The sequence below is a fragment of the Hyperolius riggenbachi genome, chromosome 5, assembly GCF_040937935.1.
Source record: "Hyperolius riggenbachi isolate aHypRig1 chromosome 5, aHypRig1.pri, whole genome shotgun sequence".
Taxonomy (NCBI): Eukaryota; Metazoa; Chordata; class Amphibia; order Anura; family Hyperoliidae; genus Hyperolius; species Hyperolius riggenbachi.
Window position 1 is genome coordinate 338,710,753 of NC_090650.1, and position 25,855 is coordinate 338,736,607.

General features: G+C 44.3%; 1 protein-coding gene across 8 annotated transcripts in view; it reads right to left on the reverse strand.

Annotated features, from left to right (window-relative positions):
- The window catches only part of ST18 (ST18 C2H2C-type zinc finger transcription factor), a 336,354-nt gene that overhangs the window by 9,452 nt on the left and 301,047 nt on the right, over positions 1–25,855 (reverse strand). For 5 of the 8 annotated variants that reach the window (XM_068234755.1, XM_068234754.1, XM_068234750.1 and 2 more), the window contains 2 exons: positions 17,268–17,356; positions 9,945–10,051 (listed from right to left, as the gene is read on the reverse strand). In XM_068234755.1, coding sequence (XP_068090856.1) covers positions 9,945–10,051; positions 17,268–17,356 — 196 coding nt within the window. The remainder of the gene's footprint in view (positions 1–9,944; positions 10,052–17,267; positions 17,357–25,855) is intronic. The other 3 variants (XM_068234757.1, XM_068234756.1, XM_068234752.1) reach the window with 2 other exon arrangements.

Here is a 25,855-nt window from a genome sequence, read left to right on the forward strand (position 1 = left end):
TCCGATCCAGCCCTTAGCGCTGGCCGGAACTTTTTGTTCCGGCTACGCTGGGCTCAGGCGGCTGGGGGGACCCTCTTTCGCCGCTGCTCACGGCGGATCGCCGCAGAGCGGCGGCGATCAGGCAGCACACGCGGCTGGCAAAGTGCCGGCTGCGTGTGCTGCTTTTTATTTGAGCCAAATCGGCCCAGCAGGGCCTGAGCGGCAGGCTCCGGCGGTACTGGACGAGCTGAGCCCAGACCGCCCAGCAGGTTAAGGAAGGTCTTCATCATTTTTTATTTTCATCTGCTTCGGATACACTTCAAGATCAAGCGATTGATGATTGTTTGTACTTACTGCTGACAGGAATGGTGTGGCACAGTGATGCTCATCTGAGCTAGGATATCCGAGTTACTCGGATATCCTAGCTCTTTTTTCACTATTCGAGCTCGAATACCGAGCTCGAATAGTATTAACTATCCGGGCTGTGCTATCCAAGCGCACTCGGATAGCAAGCAGCTATCCGGAGATATCCTAGCTATCCGAGCTCGGATAGCGTCACGAGCTCGGATAGCGTCACGACAGACGTCACCTCGAGTCCTCACAAGCGAATCAGAGGGCTCCAAGCCCTCTGACTGTAGCCAATCACAGAGGGGGAGCCTGGCCAAGCCCCCCTCTATAAATAGCGGACGCCATCTTGCCTCACTCGTCCTGCTTGCGACTTACTGACTGATTGTACTGAGAGAACTGCTCCAGTGCTTTTTGTCTGTGTGCAAGTGCATTGCTATTGTTCTAAACCTAGCGTTTTTACACTCCAACACTTGATCTTCAACTGTATTGCTTTGTATTGTAGATAGATTGTATTTTAGGCAGTTTAGGTTGTGTGATTAGGGACTAGGGAGGGAGAGTCTGTCACTGGTGCTGCTGCTGCAGGCCTGCAGCCAGCAGCTAGGCCCTGTGCCTGCCCTGCTCTGTGCTCTTGCTCTAGTCTCTAGTTACCTCACCTCACCTGTGCTCTCACCTGTCCTTACTGTACTACTTCTGTGTTAGATAGATATTGTACTATTTTATAGTTAGCAAGGCCCAGCTTTACTGCTATACCTGTCCTGCTGTATCTGCTCTCTGTAATCTAGTCACACCTGTTGTATTATTTAGCTAGATTCTTCTATTGTTTAGTTAGTAGTACTGTAGTGTACTGTACTCTAGTCTGTGTATAGGTACCGTCCGTCACCGCGTTACCTAGGGTCTTTGTGTGCGCAGTGCACGTCTGCACTGTCCGCACCCTCTCGTTAGTGCTACACCTGTCCTATTGTTTATATATTACTTCTATTGTGTATTTGCTGACTTTAACTGTAGTCTGTGTATAGGGACACCGTCAGTCAACGTCAGCTAGGGTCTTTGTGTGCGCAGTGCGCACTCTCTCGTTAGCGCTACACCGATCTCTGCTGTAGAGTACACCTGTTCGTCACCTCACACACCCACCACCACCAGTCCCACCCCATTAAAGTACCCCACTTGTCCCACCCGCCTACATACATACGTTTTTTTTTTCATTTGTATAATATTAAAAATATACAATGTATGGCACTGGCAGCCGCGGTCTGGGCAGGGGCAGCAAGGGCAGCAAGGGCATCGCCAAGAGAGGAGGTCGTGGGCGTGGCAGCCGCGCCACCACCACCATGCGCAGTTCTGCATCTGCACCAGTGGCTATTCCGCCATTAGCCACTGGCCGTGGACGCCTTGGCCGCCCAACAGCTGGGAGTCACGCTGCAGAGACACAGCAGCAGCAGCAGCGTGTGGCCCAGATGTTCCTCCCACCGCCAGGTCGTAGCCGTCCTATTGACGAGAAGGACGCAGACGCTGTGGTGGAACTGATGGTGGATGAGCAGACCACCATTAGCTCTGGAACCGAGTCCTCCACCCCCGCCACCACTCCTGTTCGCAAGAGCAGCAGCAGCCGCCCAGCACTGCCTGGGGAGCAGGAGGAGGAGTGCAGTTCTCCAGCCCCAGCGGGCGACACCAGCACCCTGTCACTCAGCACCTTCTTATCCCCAAGCACAGTGGGGCTATGGAGTGCTGTTGCGGCAGAATTGGCAATGGAGGAGGAAGAAATGCTGATGGGCACTTTGGGGGATGATGCTTTGGACAGTCAGACAGTGGTGACTGTCCATCCGCCCATGCATGCAGAAGGGGAGTTTGAGGGATCCCAGCAGGACATGTTTGTGGAGGGGGAGGATGATGATGACATTGTGAAGGACAAAGACTGGTTGCCAGGTCCTAGGAGTGGGGATGTCATCAGCTCTGAGGAGGAGGAGGAGGATGCGTCTGCGGGCCTTGCTAGAAGGACCAGCATCGCAGGCATGGGCAGGATCACAAGTGGGCGTGGTATGCAGGCCACACAGCGTGCTGATCAGGAGACGAGTTCTGCCAGTGCCACCACCAGCCGCACCAAGAAACCCCCCTCCCCCCAACCACCACAGGGAGACCAGCGGCAGCAGCACCTTCCAGCCGAAGGGGCAACTTCACCTCCCCAATATGGAATTTTTTCACCCTTCCATATTTGGAGTGCAAGTATGCCACCTGCAACCAGTGCCACAAGCAGCTCAGCAGAGGGAAGGAGCCCTCTGCGTTTGGCACCACCTCTCTGGTCAACCACCTTGCAGGGAAACACTTTCACGAGCATGAGGAGTTCGTGAAGTTGAAGGAAGCTGGCAGTGGCAGACCCGCCACCACTGCGAAGCCGTTGGCAGCAGGAGTGCGTCAGCAACGCACTGCTCCTCCTCCCTCTGCAACTCCTGCCGCCAACACTGAGGCCTGTTCTGGCAACCAGTCCTCAGTGGCCTCCTCTGCTCCCTCCACTGCTTCCCGTGCCAGCAAAAGACCTCGCCAGACCCTGCTCAGCGACACCTTCCAGGGGGTGGTCAGGGTTCTGCCTCCCAGCAGCCGTCGCGTGCGTCAGCTGAACGGCTTGCTGGCACGGGCCATGTGCTCCCAACTCCTGCCTTATTCCCTTGTGCAGGAGGGGAGCGACATGCGTGCGCTCCTGATGTGTGCAGCCCCCGATTGGCCAATCCCCAGCCGACATTATTTTGCACGCACGGCCATCCCTGCACTTCACCGCTCTGTGATGGCCAATGTCGGGAGAGGGCTGGAGCACGCGGTGGGTCAACGGGTCCACGTCACCATGGACTCGTGGAGCAGCCGGTTTGGGACAGGCCGCTATCTGTCCTTCACCGCGCATTGGGTCAGCTTGGTGGAAGGGGGTGAGGAGGGGGGAGCAGCATCGGGCACTGTCAGAGCAGCAGCAGCACCAACAACGCAGTGGATGGTGCCACCATGCAGGGTCAGCGGAACAGCAGCAGGTTCCTCTGATCCGTTTCCATCCTCCGCCACACCAGCCCAAACCCCCCGCCTCAGCAGCAGCGTGAAGCCCCGCCACTGCCAAGCGCTGCTGGAATTGGTCAGCCTGGGGAAGACCAAACTGACGGCGAACCACGTCCTGGCCAAACTCCGAGAGCAGGAGAGGAATTGGCTGACCCCCAGAGGCCTCAGAGTCGGAGAGGTGGTGTCCGACAATGGGGCAAACCTGGTCGCTACCATCAGCAGGGGAGACCTGACCCACATCCCCTGCCTGGTGCACGTCCTGAACCTGGTAGTCCAAAAGTTCCTGTGGACCTACCAGGGGATGGACCGACTCCTTGAGGTGGCAAGGAAGGTTGTGCGTCACTTCCGGCACTCGCCTGCAGCCATAGCGAGCCTGGAAGAGGTGCAGAAGGTGCTGCACCGGCCACAGCAGCGGCTCATGCTCGATGTTCCAACTCGCTGGAACTCCACCCTGGCGATGTTGGAGCGTCTGGTTAAACAGAGGCAGGCTGTCAGCCAGTACGTTGCACGAGCAACAGTTGCCTCCCTCACTGCAACTGGGCGTGCCGCCACCAACCTCCCGTCCATCATCTCCACCGAGGACTGGGGGCACATGCAGCAGGTGTGCTCAGTCCTGGCACCCTTCCTGCAGGCCACCAACATGGTGAGCAGGGACCATGCAATGGTGTGCGAGTGGGTCCCCTTGGTGTGTGTGCTGGACAGGGCCCTGTATGCACTGGTGGAAGAGGGAGCGGCAGCCTTGGACCAGCAGGAACTGCAGGCAGCTTCACAGGCCACCTCTGAGGAGGAGGGCTCGGAGTTGGTGGAGGTCCCTGACCTTGCTGCTGATGAGGGGGAGCAGCAGAGCACAGCTGGACTGGTGCGGGGGTGAAGAGAGGATGAGGTGGAGGAGGCAGAGGAGGACAGCAATGTCGGCTCTGGGGCTGCCGATGATGTGCCAACAGACGTGGCCAGACTGGTACCAATGGCAGCGCACATGCTGAGGTGCCTGCGCAAGGACCCAAGGGTGATCCAGATGAAACAGAGGGAGGACATCTGGATCTGCATGATGCTGGACCCACGTCTGAAGGGGAAGCTCAGCCAGTTCCTGCCTGCAGGAGGATACTGTGCGCAACAAATGAGGGATTTGCAGCTGTCCCTTGTTGAGCGCTTGGAGGAAGCCTTCCCTGAGCCATCCACCCCCACTGTCCAGCCAGCACAGAGGCAGCAGCAGGTGCCTGCATCCACCAGCAGCAAGCGCTCGCGCACCACAGACCTGCTGTCTCTGACCCAAGAGCTCTACATGAGTGTAGAGCTGCCAAGGACTAGAGAGGAGGTGCCTGCAGCAGCATCCTTCTCCAGTCACAGGCAGCGCTTGACCCGCATGGTGGCTGACTACATGGGGTCCTTCAGCAGGCTTGACAGCGTGGCCCCTGTTGATCCCATGGAGTATTGGGTCAAGCACCTGCCGATCTGGAGCGAGCTTGCGCAGTACGCCCTGGAAGTGCTCTCCTGCCCCCCTTCCAGCGTACTGTCAGAGCGTTGCTTCAGTGCAGCCGGTGGAGTCGTCACTGAGAAGCGATCTCGTCTGTCTCACAAGTCTGTGGACAGACTGACGTTTCTCAAAATGAACCAGGCTTGGGTGGAAGGCGAATTCATGGCCCCTGTTGTCGGCGAGAGGGGTACATGAAGTGACGACTGGCACACACACATACACCTGCTGCTGCTGCTGCTGTTATATTTCATCCTGCTGTCTGTGTCTCCACTGCCAGGGAACACATTACAAGGTGCTGCTGCCCAAGCGCCACCAGCTATTACGCTCAACAATAGCTGCATTAATTTGAAAAAAATAAATAAAAAAATTGTACTTATTTTAGAGGTGTCCGGGTTGAAAACTGTGCTGTCCCAATTGTGTATTGGACACAATGTGGGCTTCATGACCGCTGTCTGGAACCTCATGCTGTGTATTTACGGCCCTGGAACCACCGCTAGGACCCAGGGCCTACTATGTCTCGCTGCCTGCCCTCCTGCCTGCTGCCAAATGCCAGTCTGCCACACACACTTATCCTCCTCATGCTGCCTGCTGTTATATTTCCTCCTGCTGTCTGTGTCTCCTCTCCACTGCCAGGGAACACATTACGAGGTGCTGATGCCCAAGCGCCACCAGCTATTACGCTCAACAATAGCTGCATTAATTTGAAAAAAAAAAAATTGTACTTATTTTAGAGGTGTCCGGGTTGAAAACTGTGCTGTCCCAATTGTGTATTGGACACAATGTGGGCTTCACGACCGCTGTCTGGAACCTCATGATGTTCGTTTACGGCCCTGGTACAACCACTAGGAACCAGGGCCTATTATGTCAGTCACATCACACTGCCTGACACACATTACTCCTCCTCCTGTAGCTGCATTGAGCTTCTGCTGTCTGTGTGCTGCTACCACTGCCAGGGAGAACAGAAGAAGAACTATTTTCTGCTGCCACCCACTCTCCTACCAGCTATTACCACCACACTACAATAGCTGCAACTACTTCCTCCTCCTGCTGATGTATGTGTTTTACCACGGCCAGGGTACACAGAAAAAGGTGCTGTGGCTTGCAATGTGCCACTACCTACCTATTATGCCATCAACACAAATATAACTATGGTGTTATTAAAATAAAATATTTCCACAAATGAATTAAAAAAAAAATATTAGAAAAGAAAGTAAAACCAAGACACATAATATAATGATAGAGAAGAAGAGGAAGAAGAAGAAGAAGATATAGAAGAAGAAGATATAGAAGAAGATAAAGAAGATATAGAAGAAGAAGATATAGAAAAAGAAGATATAGAAGAAGATGAAGAAGAAGAAGAAGAAGATATAGAAGAAGATGCAGAAGATATAGAAGAAGAAGATATAGAAGAAGAAGATATAGAAGAAGAAGATGAAGAAGAAAAAGAAGATGAAGAAGAAAAAGAAGATATAGAAGAAAAAGAAGATATAGAAGAAGAAGATGAAGAAGAAAAAGAAGATGAAGAAGAAAAAGAAGATGAAGAAGAAAAAGAAGATGAAGAAGAAAAAGAAGATATAGAAGAAAAAGAAGATATAGAAGAAAAAGAAGATATAGAATAAAAAGAAGATGAAGAAGAAAAAGAAGATGAAGAAGAAAAAGAAGATATAGAAGAAGAAAGAAGATATAGAAGAAAAAGAAGATATAGAAGAAGAAGATATAGAAGAAGAAGAAGATATAGAAGAAGAAGAAGAAGAAGAAGAAGATATCGAAGATATAGAAGAAGAAGAAGATATAGAAGAAGAAGATATAGAAGAAGAAGATATAGAAGAAGAAGAAAAAGAAGAAGATATAGAAGAAGAAAGAAGATATAGGAGAAGAAGAAAAAGACGACGTAAATGAAGACTTCCAACATCCATTTTGGACACACCTTCTCATGCAAACACTTTTCATGAAGTTATTTAACTATTTTTGATACCTTTTTTATAACTACTACATCATCACCTAATCACTTGATGTTTTTCTTCATAAAAAAGGTGGTTTCATGCATCATTGACCTCCAAACAAGTTTTACAAGCTATTTAAGGCCAGCTCGAATATTTTACTCGAATACAGACTCGGATAGTGACGTCGGATATCCGAGGTCGAATCGGATATTCGATTACATCGGATATTGAACTTCGAGTGAATTCGGATAGTTTACTATCCGAATTCGACCAAACTCGAATAGGATAATGAGGTATCCGAGCAACACTGGAGTGGCACTGTTAACTATTATTTGATTAAGATGATTTACACGTTGGAATTTTGTTCTTACTGCTGCTGTTATTTAGATTGATCTTGAGCAAACCTTTGTTCAAAGTAAGATATCCAGTTCTGACATGAACAATTATTCCATAATAACAGAGGCAGTAAATATATATTCTATTTGCTTTAGCAAAGTATTTCTTAAGGCTTTACTTCAGATTTAAAAGGTTAACGCCTACAACAATGAAACTTAAATTAGCTAAGCTACTAATTCTGCTCTACATGTGTGGCTACTGTAGTGCTGTGCTATTGGCTGTCGAGGGTACTTAGGTATTCTGACTATACTATCAGCTACAAAACCCATTTCTTGCCAGGTAAAACTAGGCTGCCTGCTTTGTATTTGTGTAGAGCAGGCTTTCTCAACCAGGGTTCCTTGAGTACTCTGCAGGGGTTCTTTGGAATTTTCCCTCTTCATCTGGGAAGTATGATAAAGCACACTAAAATAGGGGATATCAGAAAAAAGCACTAAATTGGGGGTCAGAATAATAATGAGCCGCACCTGCAGTACTTTTAAAGTCCATGCCTCTTGCAAAAATAAATACAGGGTTCCCTGAGATCAAAAAATGATTTGCAGGGGTTCCTTGAGATCCAAAAATATTTGCAGGGTTCCTCCAGGGTAAAAAGGTTGAGAAAGACTGGTGTAGAGTGAACCCACCATGACACTTGGGGCACAGTGACATATTCCTTGACCTATAGTTAGTCATAAGGAGGCCAGCAGTAAAATACTAAGTCTGGAACCAAATGGTTTCAGTATATGTGTATGGGAATTGAAGGCAGCTCCTGTAAGACTGCTATACAACTTAACTAGAGCTTCACCTTAGTTTGTGTTGCCTTGTAGCTGTGGCGAGGCTTAGATGTATTTTAATGGAGTCAAAAGAGAGACTTTTTTTTTCTAGTGACTTACTCTTAGTTACTGAATGGTTAAGAACTACAACAACATTCATACCACTGGCATTTTTAGGATACTAAATAGTGAATGATACTAAAACATAACTTTTAGTTGGCAATTTACAGTCAATATATTAAAATTCAGTAGTAGCAGTAGGGTATGTACATGCAGTGGCGTAGCTAAGATGCTGTGGGCCCTGATGCAAGTTTTACAGTGGGGCCCCCCAAGCACTCTATACATAACAATTACCACTGCGCACCAAAACCTGCCAATGGCAACTACAGTGTCAGAGGTGCAAGAAGGGGATGGGGAACAGCTTGTTAGTGATTACCACCATTCACAGTATCTATAGAAGTGATAATTATGAGCACAGGACCAATAGAGAGCTAATAATGTAGTTGAGGGAGGGCCCTTCGGGGCCCCTTTGGCCCAAGGGCCCAGATGCGGTTGCTACCCCTGCACCCCCTATTGCTATGCCCCTGTGTACATGTATTTATGCTTGAAAAATAAATCTGTTTTCCCTTTTGATGTTGCATGTATATAAGCTGTCTGTACCACCAGTTTGCAAACTAACAGGATATAAGCCCGACGAAGGCTGCAAGGCCGAAAGCTTGCTTATTTTTATTCTTTTTTAGTTAGCCAATAAATGGTATCATCCTGATTTAAAACTTCTTGATATTAAAATTCATGTGACGCTTTAAAAACAATTTATCTTGGTGCATCCAGATTTTTAGTCAATGAAACACCTGATGTGTGCTTTTGCAGCTACTAAGGCCGCTTCCTTAGAGGTATACACAAAAGCACCACTTCAAGATAATAACCCACAGGGGGCAAAAGTGTCATAAGAGTTGGATTATAGAATTGACAAATCAGGTGGTTCCCAGTCTGAGGCCACAACATGTGGCAATCAGTGCCCGATGGCTCATCTGCCCACGCCAGACTCGGAAGTGTACACCTTAAACATTTTGACTGAAAATCTGCATGCACCAAGATTAATTGTTTTTAAAGCCTCATATGAATTATAATATATGGAGTCTGTATATTGCCAATTCAAAGTTATGTTTTAGTATCAACTGTCTGAAGTCCTTTAGATGCTGATTGCTATATAGAGGTGGACTGTGTTGTAAGTAGTGTAAGTATTCTATTAGTTTTAGCATTTGCTTTTTTTTAGCTACCTAGTCGCTATTGTCTATTGCTGACCCTGAGATGTCCTGTTTGCTACTGATAATTGTTGATTTGTGTCCTTTTCAGGATGTGCTTTTGACAAGAATAAAGCAAACTTTGTAAATCCTTAACCCTTTAGCAGCCAATTTAGCGGTTTGCAAATGCACCCGGCCAATTAATTTTAGCACATTTTTTATGTGTTAAATTTCCATATTTCTTATTAGTACTGCTGTATTGTGTATTTATGTTCACTTGTTGTCACTAGGGGGCAGTGGCAGACAATAACAGAGGACTTCTGCTTTCAGTTTCTATATTTTCTGCTAGTAGAGATAGATGAACGCATTCCAAGAATTTACAGCACAGCGAGTTCTGCCGACTGAGGTCAAAAGCAGTCTCAAACAAGATAACTTTATTTAAACTGTTAATGGGTTAATTAAGAGATTTGCTAATCCAAAACCTGTTCATAAGAGGTACAAAGCTGTGAGATTAATAATCATTTATAGTGCACTTTGCTTGGCACAAATGTACCTCCTATATGTATGTGTTTTAAATTGTAGAGTTGTTTGTGTTCGTGTCCCCTTAAAGTATACTGTATGTGTAGCTGGCATGACTTTTGGTCTAATCTCTCTGTATGGAGGAGAACAGCTGTATTAATGGACATGACCATGGCAATATATGTATGCATAATTTGGATGAGGAAAAAAGGTTATGTAATGGGTGATATGAAGAGAATGACTGAAATGATGTTCTAACCTGGGTTTGAAGTTTCATCATGTCAGCTTCTATCTTCAAATTTGATTCATTCAGTTCTTTGATCTCTTCATCTAAATTCCTGATATCATCCCCATTCTCTATGCCTGCTGGACACATTAACACATTTATATTGTTGTCTGAGTGATGCCAGGGCTCAGATGTCTGGTTGAAAATCAATGGAAATGTGGGAGGTGAATTTGGTGGATTTTACATGAAAGTGTTTTATCAAAAACCATACAAGTAAGGAAAATCTGGTCTGTTGAAATGAATACTGACTGAAGAATGTTTTTTGTTTTGTTGTTTTTTGCTTTTTTCTTTTACTATAAGGGTGACTATGGGGGTTCTAGGTGATGTACGGTTCTAAGTTTGTTTAAAACAATTGAATGCAACAAGTAAATAACCTCTTTTTGCCTTTTGTATCTCTGAGGTCGCATTCACAGTGCCACGTTGCGGAGCTGCGTTATATGGGAAGTTCTCAGTGCAACTTATTATCGCATACTTGTAGGAGTTAACCCTAAGGCTACGTTCACAATGCCAACGTGCATTGCATTGCTACACAATGCAGATAAAATGCAGCGCTAAGAATGTGTTGCGGTGGCATGGGATGTAACGAAGGCATAAGAATGAAAATTGCATCATAGGTGTGCGACGTTTGTGTCGCACATTTGAGAATATAAAGCCCCGCCTTTTTACAAACAGATGTGCGCATGTGCAATGGCTATAATGTAGTGCGACGCAGCGCAAAAATTCAAACATGCGAGCATTAGCATAGATTTCCTCAGTTAAAAAAACTCCATCATGACGCAACGCAAGGGAGCACTGTGAACCTATCTACGTTCACAGTGCTCAGTTACGTTGCGTCATAATGGAGGTTTTTTTAACTGAGAATAACGCACAGCAATTAAAAGTCAATGCAACGTTTTACAGTGCATGCGGTGTGATGCGCGTCAACGGGGTACGTAACATTAACATTATGCGTTGGCACGTTCAATGTTAGTCTATGGTAACGCTTGCATGTTTGAATTTTTGTGCTGCGTCGCACTACGTTATAGCCATTGCACATGCGCACATCTGTTTTTAAAAAGGCGGGGCTTTATACTCTCAAATGTGAGACGCAAACATCGCACACCTATGATGCAATTTTCATTCTTATGCCTCTGTTACATCGCATGCCGCCGCAACACATTATGTGCTGCTTTGTGTTGCGTTTTAGCTGTGTAACAATGCAACACGTGGATTCACAGTAGTAAGTTGCGTAATGCGCTAAAATGAGTGTGTACTGCAATGAAGGCTGGACATACACTTTAATGCAAAGCCTGCATTCATCGACTTAGAAAAACGCGATCAGTTACGACCCTTTACTGTGAATAGGCCCATAGAATTGTATGGGCAGTGAGTTGACTTGAAGAATTATTCTGCAATGTAACTGAGCACTGGGAACCTACCCTCAGGCTAGGTTCATAGTGGTCAGTTGCATAACTCATGCTTTATAATATCTGTGAACTGCAATGGAGACTGAGCATAGACTTTAATACAATGCCTGCATGCAGCGAGTTAGAATAACGTGATCCGTTACTGTAAACGGGCATAGATTTGAATGCACAGCGAGATGACATGCAGAATTATTCTGCAGCGCAACTGATCACTGTGAACAGGGCCTAAAAGGAGCTATTTATAGGTAACGTTAAAGAAAATCTGTAATGTAAAAAAAAAACTCTGGGGGATACTTACCTCGGGAGGGTGGAGTCTCTGGACCCTAAGGAGGCTTCCCCCGGCGTTCCAGCAATCCAGTGCTGCAGCCCCCCAAACCGTGGCGAGATAAATATTTACCTACCGCGATCCTGTGCAAATGCACTAGTGGCTCTCCGTTCGGGTTAAGGTGGAAATAGCCAAACCTGATCGGATCCGCTCTACTGCGCAGAAGTGAGTCCTTTGCGCCTGCGCTGTAGAGCGGATACGATCGTGTTTAGCTATTTCCGCCTTACCCGAACAAAGAGCCACTAGTGCGCCTGAGGTAAATATATCATTGCTTGTCAAGCTTGTCTGGGGAGTTTTTGCCGGAGCCAGCGCTGGATTCCGCGCAGCTACAGGGGACGGAGAAGCCTCATTGGGACCCTGAGGCTTCCCCCTCCCGAGATAAGTATACCCCATCGGCCTTTTTTTTAGTACAGGTTCTCTTTAAGGCCCTGTTCACAGTGGTCAGTTGCGGTGCAGAATAATTTTGCATGTCAACTCACTGCCCATGCAATTCAATGGGCCTGTTCACAGTTGAGTTGTAACTCATCACGTTATTCTAACTTGCTACAAGCAGTCTTTGTAATAAAGTCTATGTCCATTCTCCATTGCAGTTCACACTCATTTATGACGTGTGCGTTAAAGAGACTCTGAAGCGAGAATAAATCTCGCTTCAGAGCTCATAGTTAGCAGGGGCACGTGTGCCCCTGCTGAACCGCCGCAATAGCGCCGCTAAACGGGGTCCCTTGACCCCCAAACCCCCCACTGCGATACTTGGTCGCAGACTTGGTCGCTCCTGGAGGCAGGGCTAACGGCTGCAGCCCTGCCTCCAGTCGCGTCTATCAGCGGCGGATCTCCGCCTCTCCCCCGCCCCTCTCAGTGAAGGAAGACTGAGAGGGGCGGGGGAGAGGCGGAGATACGCGCTGACAGACGCGCGTGGGGCAGGGCTGCGGCGGTTAGCACTGCCCCAACCAGGAAGCGCTCCCCCGCATTACGGAGGGGATTTGGGGGATCAGGGACCCCCGTTAAGCCGAGGGATAGCGGCGGTTTAGCAGAGGCACACGTGCCTCTGCTATCTATGAGGTCTGAAGCGAGATTTATTCTCGCTTCAGACTCTCTTTAAGCAACTGACCACTGTGACCCTAGCAAGAAAAATATTGTTTTGAAAAGTTGGAAAGAATGGGTGCATACAAAAGGGTCAATAGCCTTTTTTTTTAGACATCTCATGGTTTTATTTTATTTTTAAACACTTACAAAGTAGGTTGAATGTTATACTGTCTCGAATCACCTATTAAGTGTCCCAGAGTTAGAAATAGGTCAATAGTTAATATATTTTATCTCTCCCTGCCCTCAGAAGTTTTATTCTGCCTGGAAAACTTTTATTGCTTTAATTTGCTTATCAATGATGTTTACTAAATTCCCAACAAGGTACCGACAAGACAGAAGCTGTCACTTCCATGCCTAGGAATGAACTCTTTCAGGCAGCAAAATAAAACAGCCTTGTTATTAATGTTTTGTACTGTACATACACATGTTAATCTCATCATGTCACATATTGCCTCGGGTGCACTTTAAGAAGACACCTAACAATTCCTAACCTTAACCGACCCTTCCCCCAACTGCAAACTTGAAAAAATGAAAAATATTGGGCATAGTGGAAGCTTGGGTGCAGCCACAGACGCCTATACTAATAACGGCTACGGTGGGAAGTTTGAGGCTGGAGGCCAACAAGCACCCGTTATTTGTAGCCCCATTTTGCCAGGGCTGATAAAATTAAGCAATTAAATACAGCTGTGCTTGGCTGCAGACAGCTCTGGGCTCAATTCACAAAGAATGTGTTATTAGTTATGTGTTATTTCTGTACTGAAGGTATTTTGCCAATTGCCAAATTATTTTTTTTCTTGCTGATTCCCAAAACTATCTCATGTAGCATTTTAAAAATTTGTATTGAACCCTTTCTGTAGTACATAGAAAATGCCATAACGGCAGTCGGCAATCTCACTTTAGGGGTACAGGAGTAATGTGCTGGGCTGCCCTACATCTATCTGTGATATGATTTTTCCCTGGCTTTAGGGTCTAAAAGCCTGTGAAAAAATGTCTCCACTTTTAGACCCTAAAATCTGGAAGTAATCTTTCCGCCAGAGAGGTTAAAACAAGAATGTTTGCATATTGGCCGCATCACTTGGCCTCTTCATGTATTGGCCCGCCAGATCCCGAAGTGGCCAGACTATGGGTTCTGGCCGTAACATATATAAAATAAACAAAATTTCCATCAGTTCAAAATGACTTCATTGACCGTCTCTACTAAACAACTGTGAATTTAGTAAAATATGTATTTATTAACCTAAACCTACTTCCCTATTCTGCATTCGTTTTCCTCAGGTAAACTGCTGTTTCCTTCTTTTTCTTCCTATTCCTCTGGCAAAATAATTCCACAGTTACATGAAAGATAGTTGTATTATAATAGGAAGCATTCTAATGTGGTTATAGGTTCCATGGGTGGATCAACCACTTAGTATAATGGTACATTTACATATGAACACTGTGTTGTCTGTTTAGTTGGGTTTCTTTCTAAAGCATTTTTTAGGACAAAAACCATTTACTGTGAAAACTATGCAGTAATAAGAAAAATCAGGAAGATACTTGTCCCAGTATCATGCCATTCATATTGCTAAGCCACCCTCTATGTCTCAGAATTACAATTCATAAAAATGTGGCCAAGTAACAAACGTAATCCCAATATGAATATGTATGAAGCTCTGTAAAGTACAAGAGATCCTGCCAATTGCACAAGGAGAACAAAAGCACAATCTAGTTCAGTTTAACCATATGTACTACAGGATAAGCTGGATATGGTTTCTGTTTCCCAATGTCTTAAGGTAAGCAGATAAGTCCAGTATGACAACCTTTGGTCTCTTCTGTCTAGTTATTATTATCTTCTGGATCCTTGTTGTTTCACAAATAGGCTTTCTATGGTTTTGCTCTTCCAATACAGTACTTTCAGGGGCCTCTTTATAAAGCAGTGGAGATCTAATTGCAGATCCAAATCAGAACTTTTTTGTTTCCTTTCAGATTTAGATTTCCTTGTTTATAAAGGGCAGAATCTGCCCAATTATGACGGCAATCATTCCCTTAATCACCTACCATAATTATCCTAAAGTAGTCTCTTGAATGGAATATCAGATTGGAACTGATAAGCAGCTTGATCACCAAAACATGGGCCTACACTGACTTGTGTTGTAGCCGTGGATTGTCACTTGGGTATAATAAAGATGAATACTTTCTGAAGTGTCCCAAAAGCTGCCAATGAATGTTTGCAGGAAAAACAAAAATGTTCTCTACTCTGCCCCATTGAAGCCAACAGCATACTCCACTTTCAGGGCTGGTTCACTCTACAATTTTTTTAAGCGCTTTGTGATTTTAAAAGCTCTTGTTAATGTTATCCTATGTGTGTGTTCACACTGGAGCGATGTGATTTTGTAAAAATCTACCAAAGCATTGCATTAGCAAAAGCTTTTCAAAATCTCTAGCGCTTAAAGTGAACCAGAGATAAAGCACCCTCATGTATTTTACCATATATAACAGTGGGAACATTAGAGAAAACACCTACCCTGCTTTCTGTTTCATTCTGCGCTGTTCAGCTTGCTTATTATCAGCCCTGATAAAGTCCCTGACTGAGCATTTAGTCTGGCTTTGCTATAATGACTTAGCTATAATGATTCCTGAGCAAAGCCAGACTGAATGCTCAGTCGGGGATTTTATCAGGGCTGATAAGAAGCAAGCTATGCAGTGAAGAATGAAACAGAGAGCAGGGTAGGCGTTTTCTCTACTGTTCCCACTGATATACTGTATATGGTAAAATACGTGAGGGTGCTTCGTCTCTGGTTCACTTTAAAAAGCTCTTGTACTGTGCACCAGCCCTCAAAGTACTGAAGGCTTTGTTGGCAATGTACAAAGTGGTAAAAGTTGTGATCACGCTTATCACTGCTTTATTAATAGCACGAGTGCAGAAGTCAGTGAGTACAGGATGAGAAAAATGTAACTAGTGGTCATTATTAAGATGCCTATTAATTAGACAATCTTGATTGTAAAATCTTACCACTTCTATGAAATATGAAGGAAGTATCTATTCACAGTCTATTCACCCAGTCGACCTTTCTACTACATAGAATTAGTAAGATTGTACAACCAATATTGTATCATCGATGGGCAACATTATGGAGTTTGTGATCACCAGTTTTAGAAGAGTGATGATCTTATGATCAACAAAAAAAGTCCCCCCCCCCACACTTTTATGGCTTTCTTATTGCCAGTTTTGTAAATAGGCCCTTTAGTGTACTTTAGTATTCTGTTTTGTAGTAGTGATGTAACTGATGAGTTTGATTTGTTCAATTTGTCGGTAGAAATGTACATGTTTCTACCTCATCACTACGTTACTGATTTACTGGTCATATTAATTGTAAGCTATTACCAGCTCTACATCAGTCACTTTAAATAGAAATTCCATTTTTTATGATTATACTGTAAGCCTCCCTGAGGGACTGTTAAATTCCATACACGCCATTGATGGATGTTGCCCGTCTTGGATCAGGACCGAATCCCCTTGGGTGACATTGCTGGGCTGGCCTGTAGAGATGCGTCTAAGCTGTGTAGCTGACAATGCATTCTGTTGCTATGCGTGGGGCGGAGTGATGAAGGTGCAGTGCATGCAAGGGGAGCGGAGTGAACAAAAAAGTTGGGCCCCGCTTGCTGGGTGGATTGCTGGCTGAGCAGCAGTCGGGGGGGGGGCGCTGTACACACACCTAATAATAGGAACATTTGTATAGCGCTTTTCTCCTGTCAGACTCAGAGCGCTCAAGAGCTGCAGCCACCGGGACGTGCTCAAGAGGCCACCCTGCAGTGTTAGGGAGTCTTGCCTTGAACTCCTAACTGAATAGGTACTGACCCTAGCCAGGATTTGAACCCTGGTCGCCCATGTAAAAGGCAGTGTCCTTACCCAGTACTCTATCCAGCCACTGAGCCACTTGACTGTCACCTGAGGTGCTCGTTATCAGCCATCCCATCCGACTTTTGTCAGGTGTGTGTATGGCGCTTTAGTCACATGACAACGTGGTCCATAATACCATACTGCAGAAGATGTCAGTGCTGTATAAATGTATATTAATGAAAATAATTATTACTTCACGTGTGTGATGACTGGATTCTAAATCACTTGTTTTTCCATATGTTTGTTACAGTAAAGCCTGTTTATTTAGTGCACGCTGTTTGGGAAGGTGCCTTCTCTGTAATAGATTTGGGTCTGTGCATAAGACTACCTTTGGAAAAGTGAAATGTAATTTGTTTTTTCCTGTACAGGTTTCTCCAGAACAGCATTACCTTTGATTTCATTTTAGAGCCTCAGGCAACGCATTAAGATTTCTTGCTATATTCTAAAAACCTACGCAAATAGCAGAAATGATGTTCGCTTTGAGAAATGTATTTACGCTGCTTTCATGTCTGAATCAAACATTAATGAGTATCAAAGACTGGAATTTATTTAGATGAGTTGCAGCAGCTTTTCATGAACATTGATACGCAGCATGTTCTTACCTCCATTTGTCTTCAGCTTTACAGTCATTAGTTCCTCTGATGCTTTGCCTTTTTTTATGGCTTGCGCATTTAAAGGGCACCCAGATAAACTGAAAAATAGGGAAGTGGAAATGTTTTAAATTGGCTGGGGATATATTTAGTGCTGATTAAACAAACATGCACCTCTAGTATAGGTAAAAAAATAAAAAACTTAGAGGCACGCCAACGCTTAAAAATTATTTTGCCCCAACGCATTGTATTGTTAAAAAGTCATACCCGGATTCCTTCTTAGCCAGGTTTCACCACACAGCTCCACCCCCTTGCAGAAAAAGACTGAGGCCTTTTCTCTATCTCCAGCTTAGGAGATAGAGAAAAGGCAGAGGCCTTTTTCTTTAAGGGGTGGCGCTATGCATCCGAACCTGCCTCAAACAGGGCTGTGGTGAGTCGTACTAGTAACAATTTGCTAAGGCATTAGAGTACCTCTTCGTTTTTTATGTACACCATGTTGGAAGTATCAACAGGATTATTACCTTAAACTGCAGTATAATAAAACAACCACAAGATGTCACTGTGTGTAAAACATGATGGTAATCTTTATGGGATGGTCATTTCCTATATTGACTCAGTATTCCTTCTGTTCTAAGCAAGCTGCACTTGCTTAGAATGATGGCGGTCCATGATATACCCTGAGGAAACGCCCTAAGAGGCGGGAAACGCGTAGGTGGGCGGAGCTACGCCACGTCTGGCCAGGCCTGTAACCTCTACGCACCTCCGTTACGCTGGAGATATGGAAGACGCTGAGTGCGGAGGAAGGTGTCAGCGGAGACCCGGCGAACAATTAAGCTGGGACGCCAGCCACATAAGGGTCCGCACACCGCCGCTCAGCGCAAACCGCTCTACCACACCAGAAGGCTGATCTGAGATCATAGCAGCAAGCAACAGCGGTGAGATATCAATGTGCTCTGCTGATTGAATATAATACAAGACAAATACAACCGTTAATGTCTATCTGCATGGAGCTGAGGGACTGCTTGCTTACCTTCCTGCCTAAAGCTAAAGCATGTACTAATAGCCGCATAGCACTACTAACCAATTGACTTTTGTTATATATACAGACAAAGCAGCACATACCTGCTAATGGCTTATCTCTACTAAAGACTGCCTATCAACTAAATCCACGTTCATACTGCGCAGTAACAAGGGACTATATAAGTGGTACCACTGCATAGATATATTAACAATCTAGGTTGAATGTGGTGAGTGTGCATATGTATGGTTTACCATTCAATTAAGCTGACCAGCAAAGTGATATATGTAGCCCCGCAGTGTGTTTATTGATTTTATTGCATCTTCCCTATCCCTTTCACCCCACAATCCCCCAGATTTTTATAACTGATAACCTATGTAATAAACTTTGATATACTTTGAATATACACTTTAGACCATTTATCGTTATTATAAATGATTTAGACTGGTTGTGTATTGAAGTGCAGCGCTGGTACACTGCGTACAATACTAGTGGAAGTACATTCACAGGAAATAGACGCCACAGCGTGCACTGCGGTGCAGATCCAGGAGGTTTAGTCACCTCAATTCTTAGGAACGGTCTATGATATATGTCTGCATGTTTTTCTGCAGTAAAGAGTTCTAACTCCCTCAAAGGAGCTATGTGAGAAATTTGCCTGCTACTTTGCTGACAAAGTATCTTCTATTCGGTCTCTCATTCAGTCCACAGCACCCAAGACTCATGCAACTAATGGAAATAGCTGCAAAAACAACCTAACACCCTGGACTGATTTCAAAAGTATTAGTGAGGAAGAGATCTCAGACACCCTCTGTCGTCTCCACCAGACAACCTGTGACCTGGACCCTGGACCAACTAAACATATGCTGAAATGCCCTGACCTGCTTGGTCCAGCATTTCACAAAATAGTAAATTGCTCTCTGCAAGCAGGGAGGTTTCCTACCTCTCTAAAAGAAGGAATCATCAAGCCCCTTCTCAAAAAACCTTCCATGGATCCAGATGCTATGAGCAGCTACAGACCTGTCTCCAACCTCCCCTTCTTAGGTAAAGTTATTGAAAAGGCTGTCTATCTGCAACTTGAAACCAGGCTGTCAGTAAACAACATCCTGGACCCTCTACAATCTGGCTTTAAGAAACACCACAGCTGTGAAACAGCCCTCATCCAAGTCTGCAACGATCTGCTCATGGCAAGGGACAGAGGGGAATGCTCCATCCTAATCCTGTTGGATCTCTCAGCTGCTTTTGATACAGTTGACCATGAAATCCTGCTTAACAGACTGCAGGAGTACTGTGGCATCAGTGGATCAGTCCTCCAGTGGTTCAGATCATTCCTGACTGACAGAACACAGAGAGTATCCCTAGGACCTATAATGTCCAAACCTGCACCTCTACAATTCGGAGTGCCACAAGGATCAATCCTATCCCCTCTGCTGTTTGCAATCTACATGTTGCCACTCGGTACACTTATCCAACGACATGGCCTGACGTACCACTGCTACGCCGATGACACACAGCTATACCTGTCCTTCAAACCTGGTGGAACAGACCCTACCCCAAAAATAAACTCTTGCTTAGCTGAGCTTCAGGCATGGATGAATGATAACTGGTTGAAACTGAATGCTGACAAAACTGAGGTCCTGTTTGTCCAAAGCCAGTGCTCGCCATCAAAACAGCTCTATCCTAAAGCAACACCAATCAGGATTGGGAATTCAGACATAAACAGCTCCAACCTTGTGCGCAGCCTTGGCGTACTAATCGATGGGGAATTGAGTTTCAGAAACCAAATTTCATCTGTAGTTAAATCTTCCTTCTTTCATCTGAAGAACATTGCAAAGATTAAACATCTGATTCCCCCAGAGGATCTTCAAACCCTAGTCCACGCCTTCATCACATCACGGCTGGACTACTGCAAAGCCCTTTATGCTGGCCTCCCCAAAAAAGACTTGCGTCGCCTGCAATTAGTGCAGAATGCTGCTGCCAGATTGCTAACAAACCAGCCTCGCCACTGTCACATTACACCGATCCTTCGCTCACTGCACTGGCTACCAGTAGAATGGAGAATACTCTTCAAGATTGGACTGCTGACATTCAAATCCCTGCACAATCTGGGCCCTGGATACATGAAGGACTTGCTGAAGCTGCACCACACCTCTCACAACCTCAGATCAGCAAGTTCTATAAACTTGGTCACTCCCAGAGTGCACCTCAAAAAATCTGGAGACAGAGCCTTCTGTCATGCTGCCCCTACTCTTTGGAACTCCCTACCACACCCAGTAAAGACAGCACCATCCCTGGAGCTATTCAAATCCAGACTGAAAAGCCACCTGTTTAGCCTGGCATTTCCAGATTTATAAAATTCTTCCCCTGTACCACGATGGTCGGAGCCATGCTTATGCGCTTTGAGTCCCACGGGAGAAAAGCGCTTTACAAATGTTATTTGTTGTTGTTGTTGTTGTTGTTGTAACTTATTATACTGGGTGCCTATCTGTGTGTGCAAAATACTATGCTCCAACACACCAGTGGTGCGCATTCATTGATACAAAATAGTGGTAATATTGCTGCTGCTATTGATATTCTTAAAGAACAGCAGTGACAGAGAGAACAAAAAAAAAATCACAATTGATTCCAAAGCATAAAGTAACACTGAAATGAACCCTGATCTCCAGACAGAGGCTTAATTAGAGGGGGATGAGCCTCTGGAGAAAGACAGGGTTCCAGGGCTAAGTGGGGCACAACTTTTTACCTTCCTTCCAATACAGAGCAAGTTTTGTTGTGGTCATACACATGCACAGTTGCTGTCACCCACAGGGATCAGGACACAGTGCATAGGGCAGCAGGTTCAAGGCTGAGTTGGTAAGCCTACAGACCAGTGACACATTCTTTTGCTATGGAGGGGGGAGAGGGGCCCAAGGCACAGCACACAATAGAGTGACACAGAACAGACAGGGTGAGTAGAAGAACAATAGGTTTGGCCTGCACTTTGCCAAGACAATCTATCAGTCTAGATCTCTGGCTAATGCACCAATGGGATTGGGGGCCCTGACTGTGGGGATCACCAGGGGGAGGGGGGGGGGGGGTAAGGGAGTATGAACAAGGTGAAACCCATCAAATTTTGACTGGAGGGGGAAGCAGGATCTGTAGTTACACCCTTTTCTCCATGCATTAATCTTTGATTTACAGAGGCTTTTGGGAACCGCCATTCAAGCGGTTTAAAATCTCCAGAAAGACTGTAGATGTGTTCATATAGGGAAGAGGAGCAAACTACTTAGTTTTCCCCTCAGTGATAAGCTACTTTAGATGAAGGGTATTTGTTACATGTATCTGCTTTCTTTTATATTGTTCTCTTTTTTACTCTTGTAGTCAGATTGATCCAGCCAGTAGGTTTTCTCTTTTTAGTGAAGTCATTGCCTATTCTCACAGTCAGTGGATGCAGTTTCTATTTCCTGGCAGCTGATGACATTCCAACTGGGTGGGGTGATGCACTGCTTTGTAATCTAAGGCAACTATGACCTAACCTCAACCCCATCACTGCATGCTGTGATTTTAGAAATGTGCTGCTCCTTCACTTACTGACAAAACATGTATTCAGCCATTCAGCTTAGTGCATTCTTCAACAGTGGCAGTTAGAAGCAATCACTGTATGAGGAATGCTCACTGATCACATTTGTTTACTGTAAACTGGCTGTAACAGCAGCTTGTTGCACTATAGGGGCACCTTTCCTGCCATTCTTTAAAGGGGTTCTTTCACGAATGAGGAAAAAAATAAAAAGTGTTTTATGCATAAACTATTAAACATCCTTATAAAGTAGTGTAAAAAGTTTTTTTTTTTTAAAAATGAATAGTTTCATCAATATAACATATATTGTGAAAAGTGACGGATGACGGCTGGGAGGCTAATCCATTTGTTAGGGTTTTTTTTTTTTACTTTCTTTTCACAACCATAACTGCTGCCTACATCGTTTTCAGTGGTATAACCCACTTCTAGCAGGAATCGCCATTATAACCCTAATAACTGAGCTCCGCTGAGCTGCTGAATATGTGTTTACATTGTTGCTAGGCAACCAGACCCTGCTGCAGAGACTTGTTTTGTGAAAAGAGTCATAAGCTGCAGGGAGAATCAGTCCCATCTACACCATATGATTTTTTGTCAGATTCGATTCAATTTGATTCGATTCATTGATATGATTTGATTTAGTCTGACATGTCCGATTCATGATTCGATTCAATTTGATTCAAATTGAATCGAATCATGAATCGGACATGTCAGATTGAATCAAATCAAATCAATGAATCGAATCGAATCTGACAAAGAATCATATGGTGTAGATGGGACTTATTCTCCCTGCAGCTTATGACTCTTTTCACAAAACGAGTCTCTGCACCGGGTCTGGTTGCATAGCAACAATGTAAACACATATTCAGCAGCTCAGCAGAGCTCAGCAGTTAGGGTTATAAGGGCAATTCCTGCTAGAAGTGGGTTTATACTACTGAAAACTATGTAGGCAGCAGTTATGGTTGTAAAAGAAAGTAAAAAAAAACACCCCTAACAAATGGATTAGCCTCCCAGTCCTTTATACGTCACTATTTACAATACATGTTATATTGATGAAACCATTCATTTTTTTAAAAAAACTTTTTACACTATTTTAGAAGGATGTTTAATAGTTTATGCATAAACCACTTTTTATTTTTTTCCTCATTCACGGAAGAACCCCTTTAAGTAATTAAAAGTGGGGTAACACAGAGGATACTTTTCACCATCTTACTGTATTTCTTGTTACTACCACTGCTTTTTCTTGTTAATGCGAGTGTCCTCCCAAAAGAAACAGCCACTATAAATTAATCAATGAAGAAAAAATTGTATTTATTTTATTTTGGACACACTGTATCTTCTGATTATTTCTGATTTATCCTCATAATCACCTTCTACAGTATATTTAAGCATTCATCAGATCTTTTTACAAGGTTTTCAAACCTTATTGTAGTAGCATCACATGCCTCACCTATAGGTTTGAGGAACTGGGAGGTGACCTATAGGTTTGAGGAACTGGGGGGGGTGACCTATAGGTTTGAGGAACTGGGGGGTGAGCACTTCATTTTAAGGTGGCCATACCTCAAGCAATTTTGCAGTCCAATTCCAAAATTTTCGATAATTAAAAAATCGGTGCTGCATCATGGCCGCCCGATCGATGTATTAATCAATTTCAGGCTAAAATTGGTCCAAAGGGTTAATTAGACAAACTGGAAATTATCGGTCAAGTTGTGCTGCAGTATTATTGACGTTAAAATTGCAATCACCGACAAACATGACAGACCCCAGGCCAGGTCCCCCAGGCAAGTGTAAAATGCCCATGTGCAGTATTAATCAGACTTCAAACAAAAACATTTCGACAAGCACCATATATAATATCTATAAATAAATAAATAAATGATAATCTGCAGCAAAACGCAGGGCCAATACCAACTGTCTTCTAGATTATTTCACAGGATGTGCTACTGGGATACAGAACAGCATATTCAACAAAGAAGAGAGAAAGAGTTCCCAACAAAAGCACCAACCTGGAACGATTTTATTGAAATTGAAACCCCAATAGCACACAACACAACACAATCAGGGGTAACTATGAATATGCAATAATGAAGTGCATACAAGGTTCTGGTATAAGTAAAAAAACCTAATGTGACACACAATAAATACAATGGTATTGTCGGGAAGGACAAGCCGAGAAACTAGGCCTGAGATGTGCCAATATAGATTATATAGGTAGGGTAGTACCGGGGTAAGGTGCACAGTGCGAGAAAGGCGCTTACGTGTGAGCAAAGAAAAGGACCAGGGACCACCCAGCGCAATCGCCTTTAACCACTTGAGGACCGTGGGCTTTACCCCCCTTAATGACCGGCCACTTTTTTTCCATTCAGACCACTGCAGCTTTCACGGTTTATTGCTCGCTCATACAACCTACCACCTAAATGAATTTTGGCTCCTTTTCTTGTCACTAATAAAGCTTTCTTTTGGTGCTATTTGATTGCTCCTGCGATTTTTACTTTTTATTATATTCATCAAAAAAGACATGAATTTTGGCAAAAAAAATATTTTTTTAAATTTCTGTGCTGACATTTTTCAAATAAAGTAAAATTTCTGTATACATGCAGCGCGAAAAATGTGAACAAACATATTTTTGATTAAAAAAAAACCATTCAGTGTATATTTATTGGTTTGGGTAAAAGTTATAGCGTTTACAAACTATGGTGCAAAAAGTGAATTTTCCCATTTTCAAGCATCTATGACTTTTCTGACCACCTGACATGTTTCATGAGGGGCTAGAATTCCAGGATAGTATAAATACCCCCCAAATGACCCCATTTTGGAAAGAAGACTTCCCAAAGTATTCACTGAGAGGCATAGTGAGTTCATAGAAGATATTAATTTTTGTCACAAGTAAGCGGAAAATGACACTTTGTGACAAAAAAAAAAAAAAGTTTCCATTTCTTCTAACTTGCGACAAAAAAAAAAAATGAAATCTGCCACGGACTCACCATGCTCCTCTCTGAATACCTTGAAGTGTCTACTTTCCAAAATGGGGTCATTTGTGGGGTGTGTTTACTGTCCTGACATTTTGGGGGGTGCTAAATTGTAAGCACCCCTGTAAAGCCTGAAGGTGCTCATTGGACTTTGGGCCCCTTAGCGCAGTTAGGCTGCAAAAAAGTGCCACACATGTGGTATTGCCATACTCAGGAGAAGTAGTATAATGTGTTTTGGGGTGTATTTTTACACATACCGATGCTGGGTGGGAGAAATATCTCTGTAAATGACAATTTTTTAATTTTTTTACACACAATTGTCCATTTACAGAGATCTTTCTCCCACTCAGCATGGGTATGTGTAAAAATACACCCCAAAACACATTATACTACTTCTCCTGAGTACGGCGATACCACATGTGTGGCACTTTTTTGCACCCTAACTGCGCCAAGGGGCCCAAAGTCCAATGAGTACCTTTAGGATTTCACAGGTCATTTTGAGAAATTTTGTTTCAAGACTACTCCTCACGGTTTAGGGCCCCTAAAATGCCAGGACAGTATAGGAACCCCACAAATGACCCCATTTTAGAAAGAAGACACCCCAAGGTATTCCGTTAGTAGTACGGTGAGTTCATAGAAGATTTTATTTTTTGTCACAAGTTAGCAGAAAATGACACTTTGTGAAAAAAATCAATAAAAATCAATTTCCGCTAACTTGTGACAAAAAATAAAATCTTCTATGAACTCACCGTACTACTAACAGAATACCTTGGGGTGTCTTCTTTCTAAAATGGAGTCATTTGTGGGGTTCCTATACTGTCCTGGCATTTTAGGGGGCCTAAACCGTGAGGAGTAGTCTTGAAACAAAATTTCTCAAAATGACCTGTGAAATCCTAAAGGTACTCATTGGACTTTGGGCCCCTTAGCGCAGTTAGGGTGCAAAAAAGTGCCACACATGTGGTATCGCCGTACTCGGGAGAAGTAGTACAATGTGTTTTGGGGTGTATTTTTACACATACCCATGCTGGGTGGGAGAAATAACTCTGTAAATGGACAATTGTGT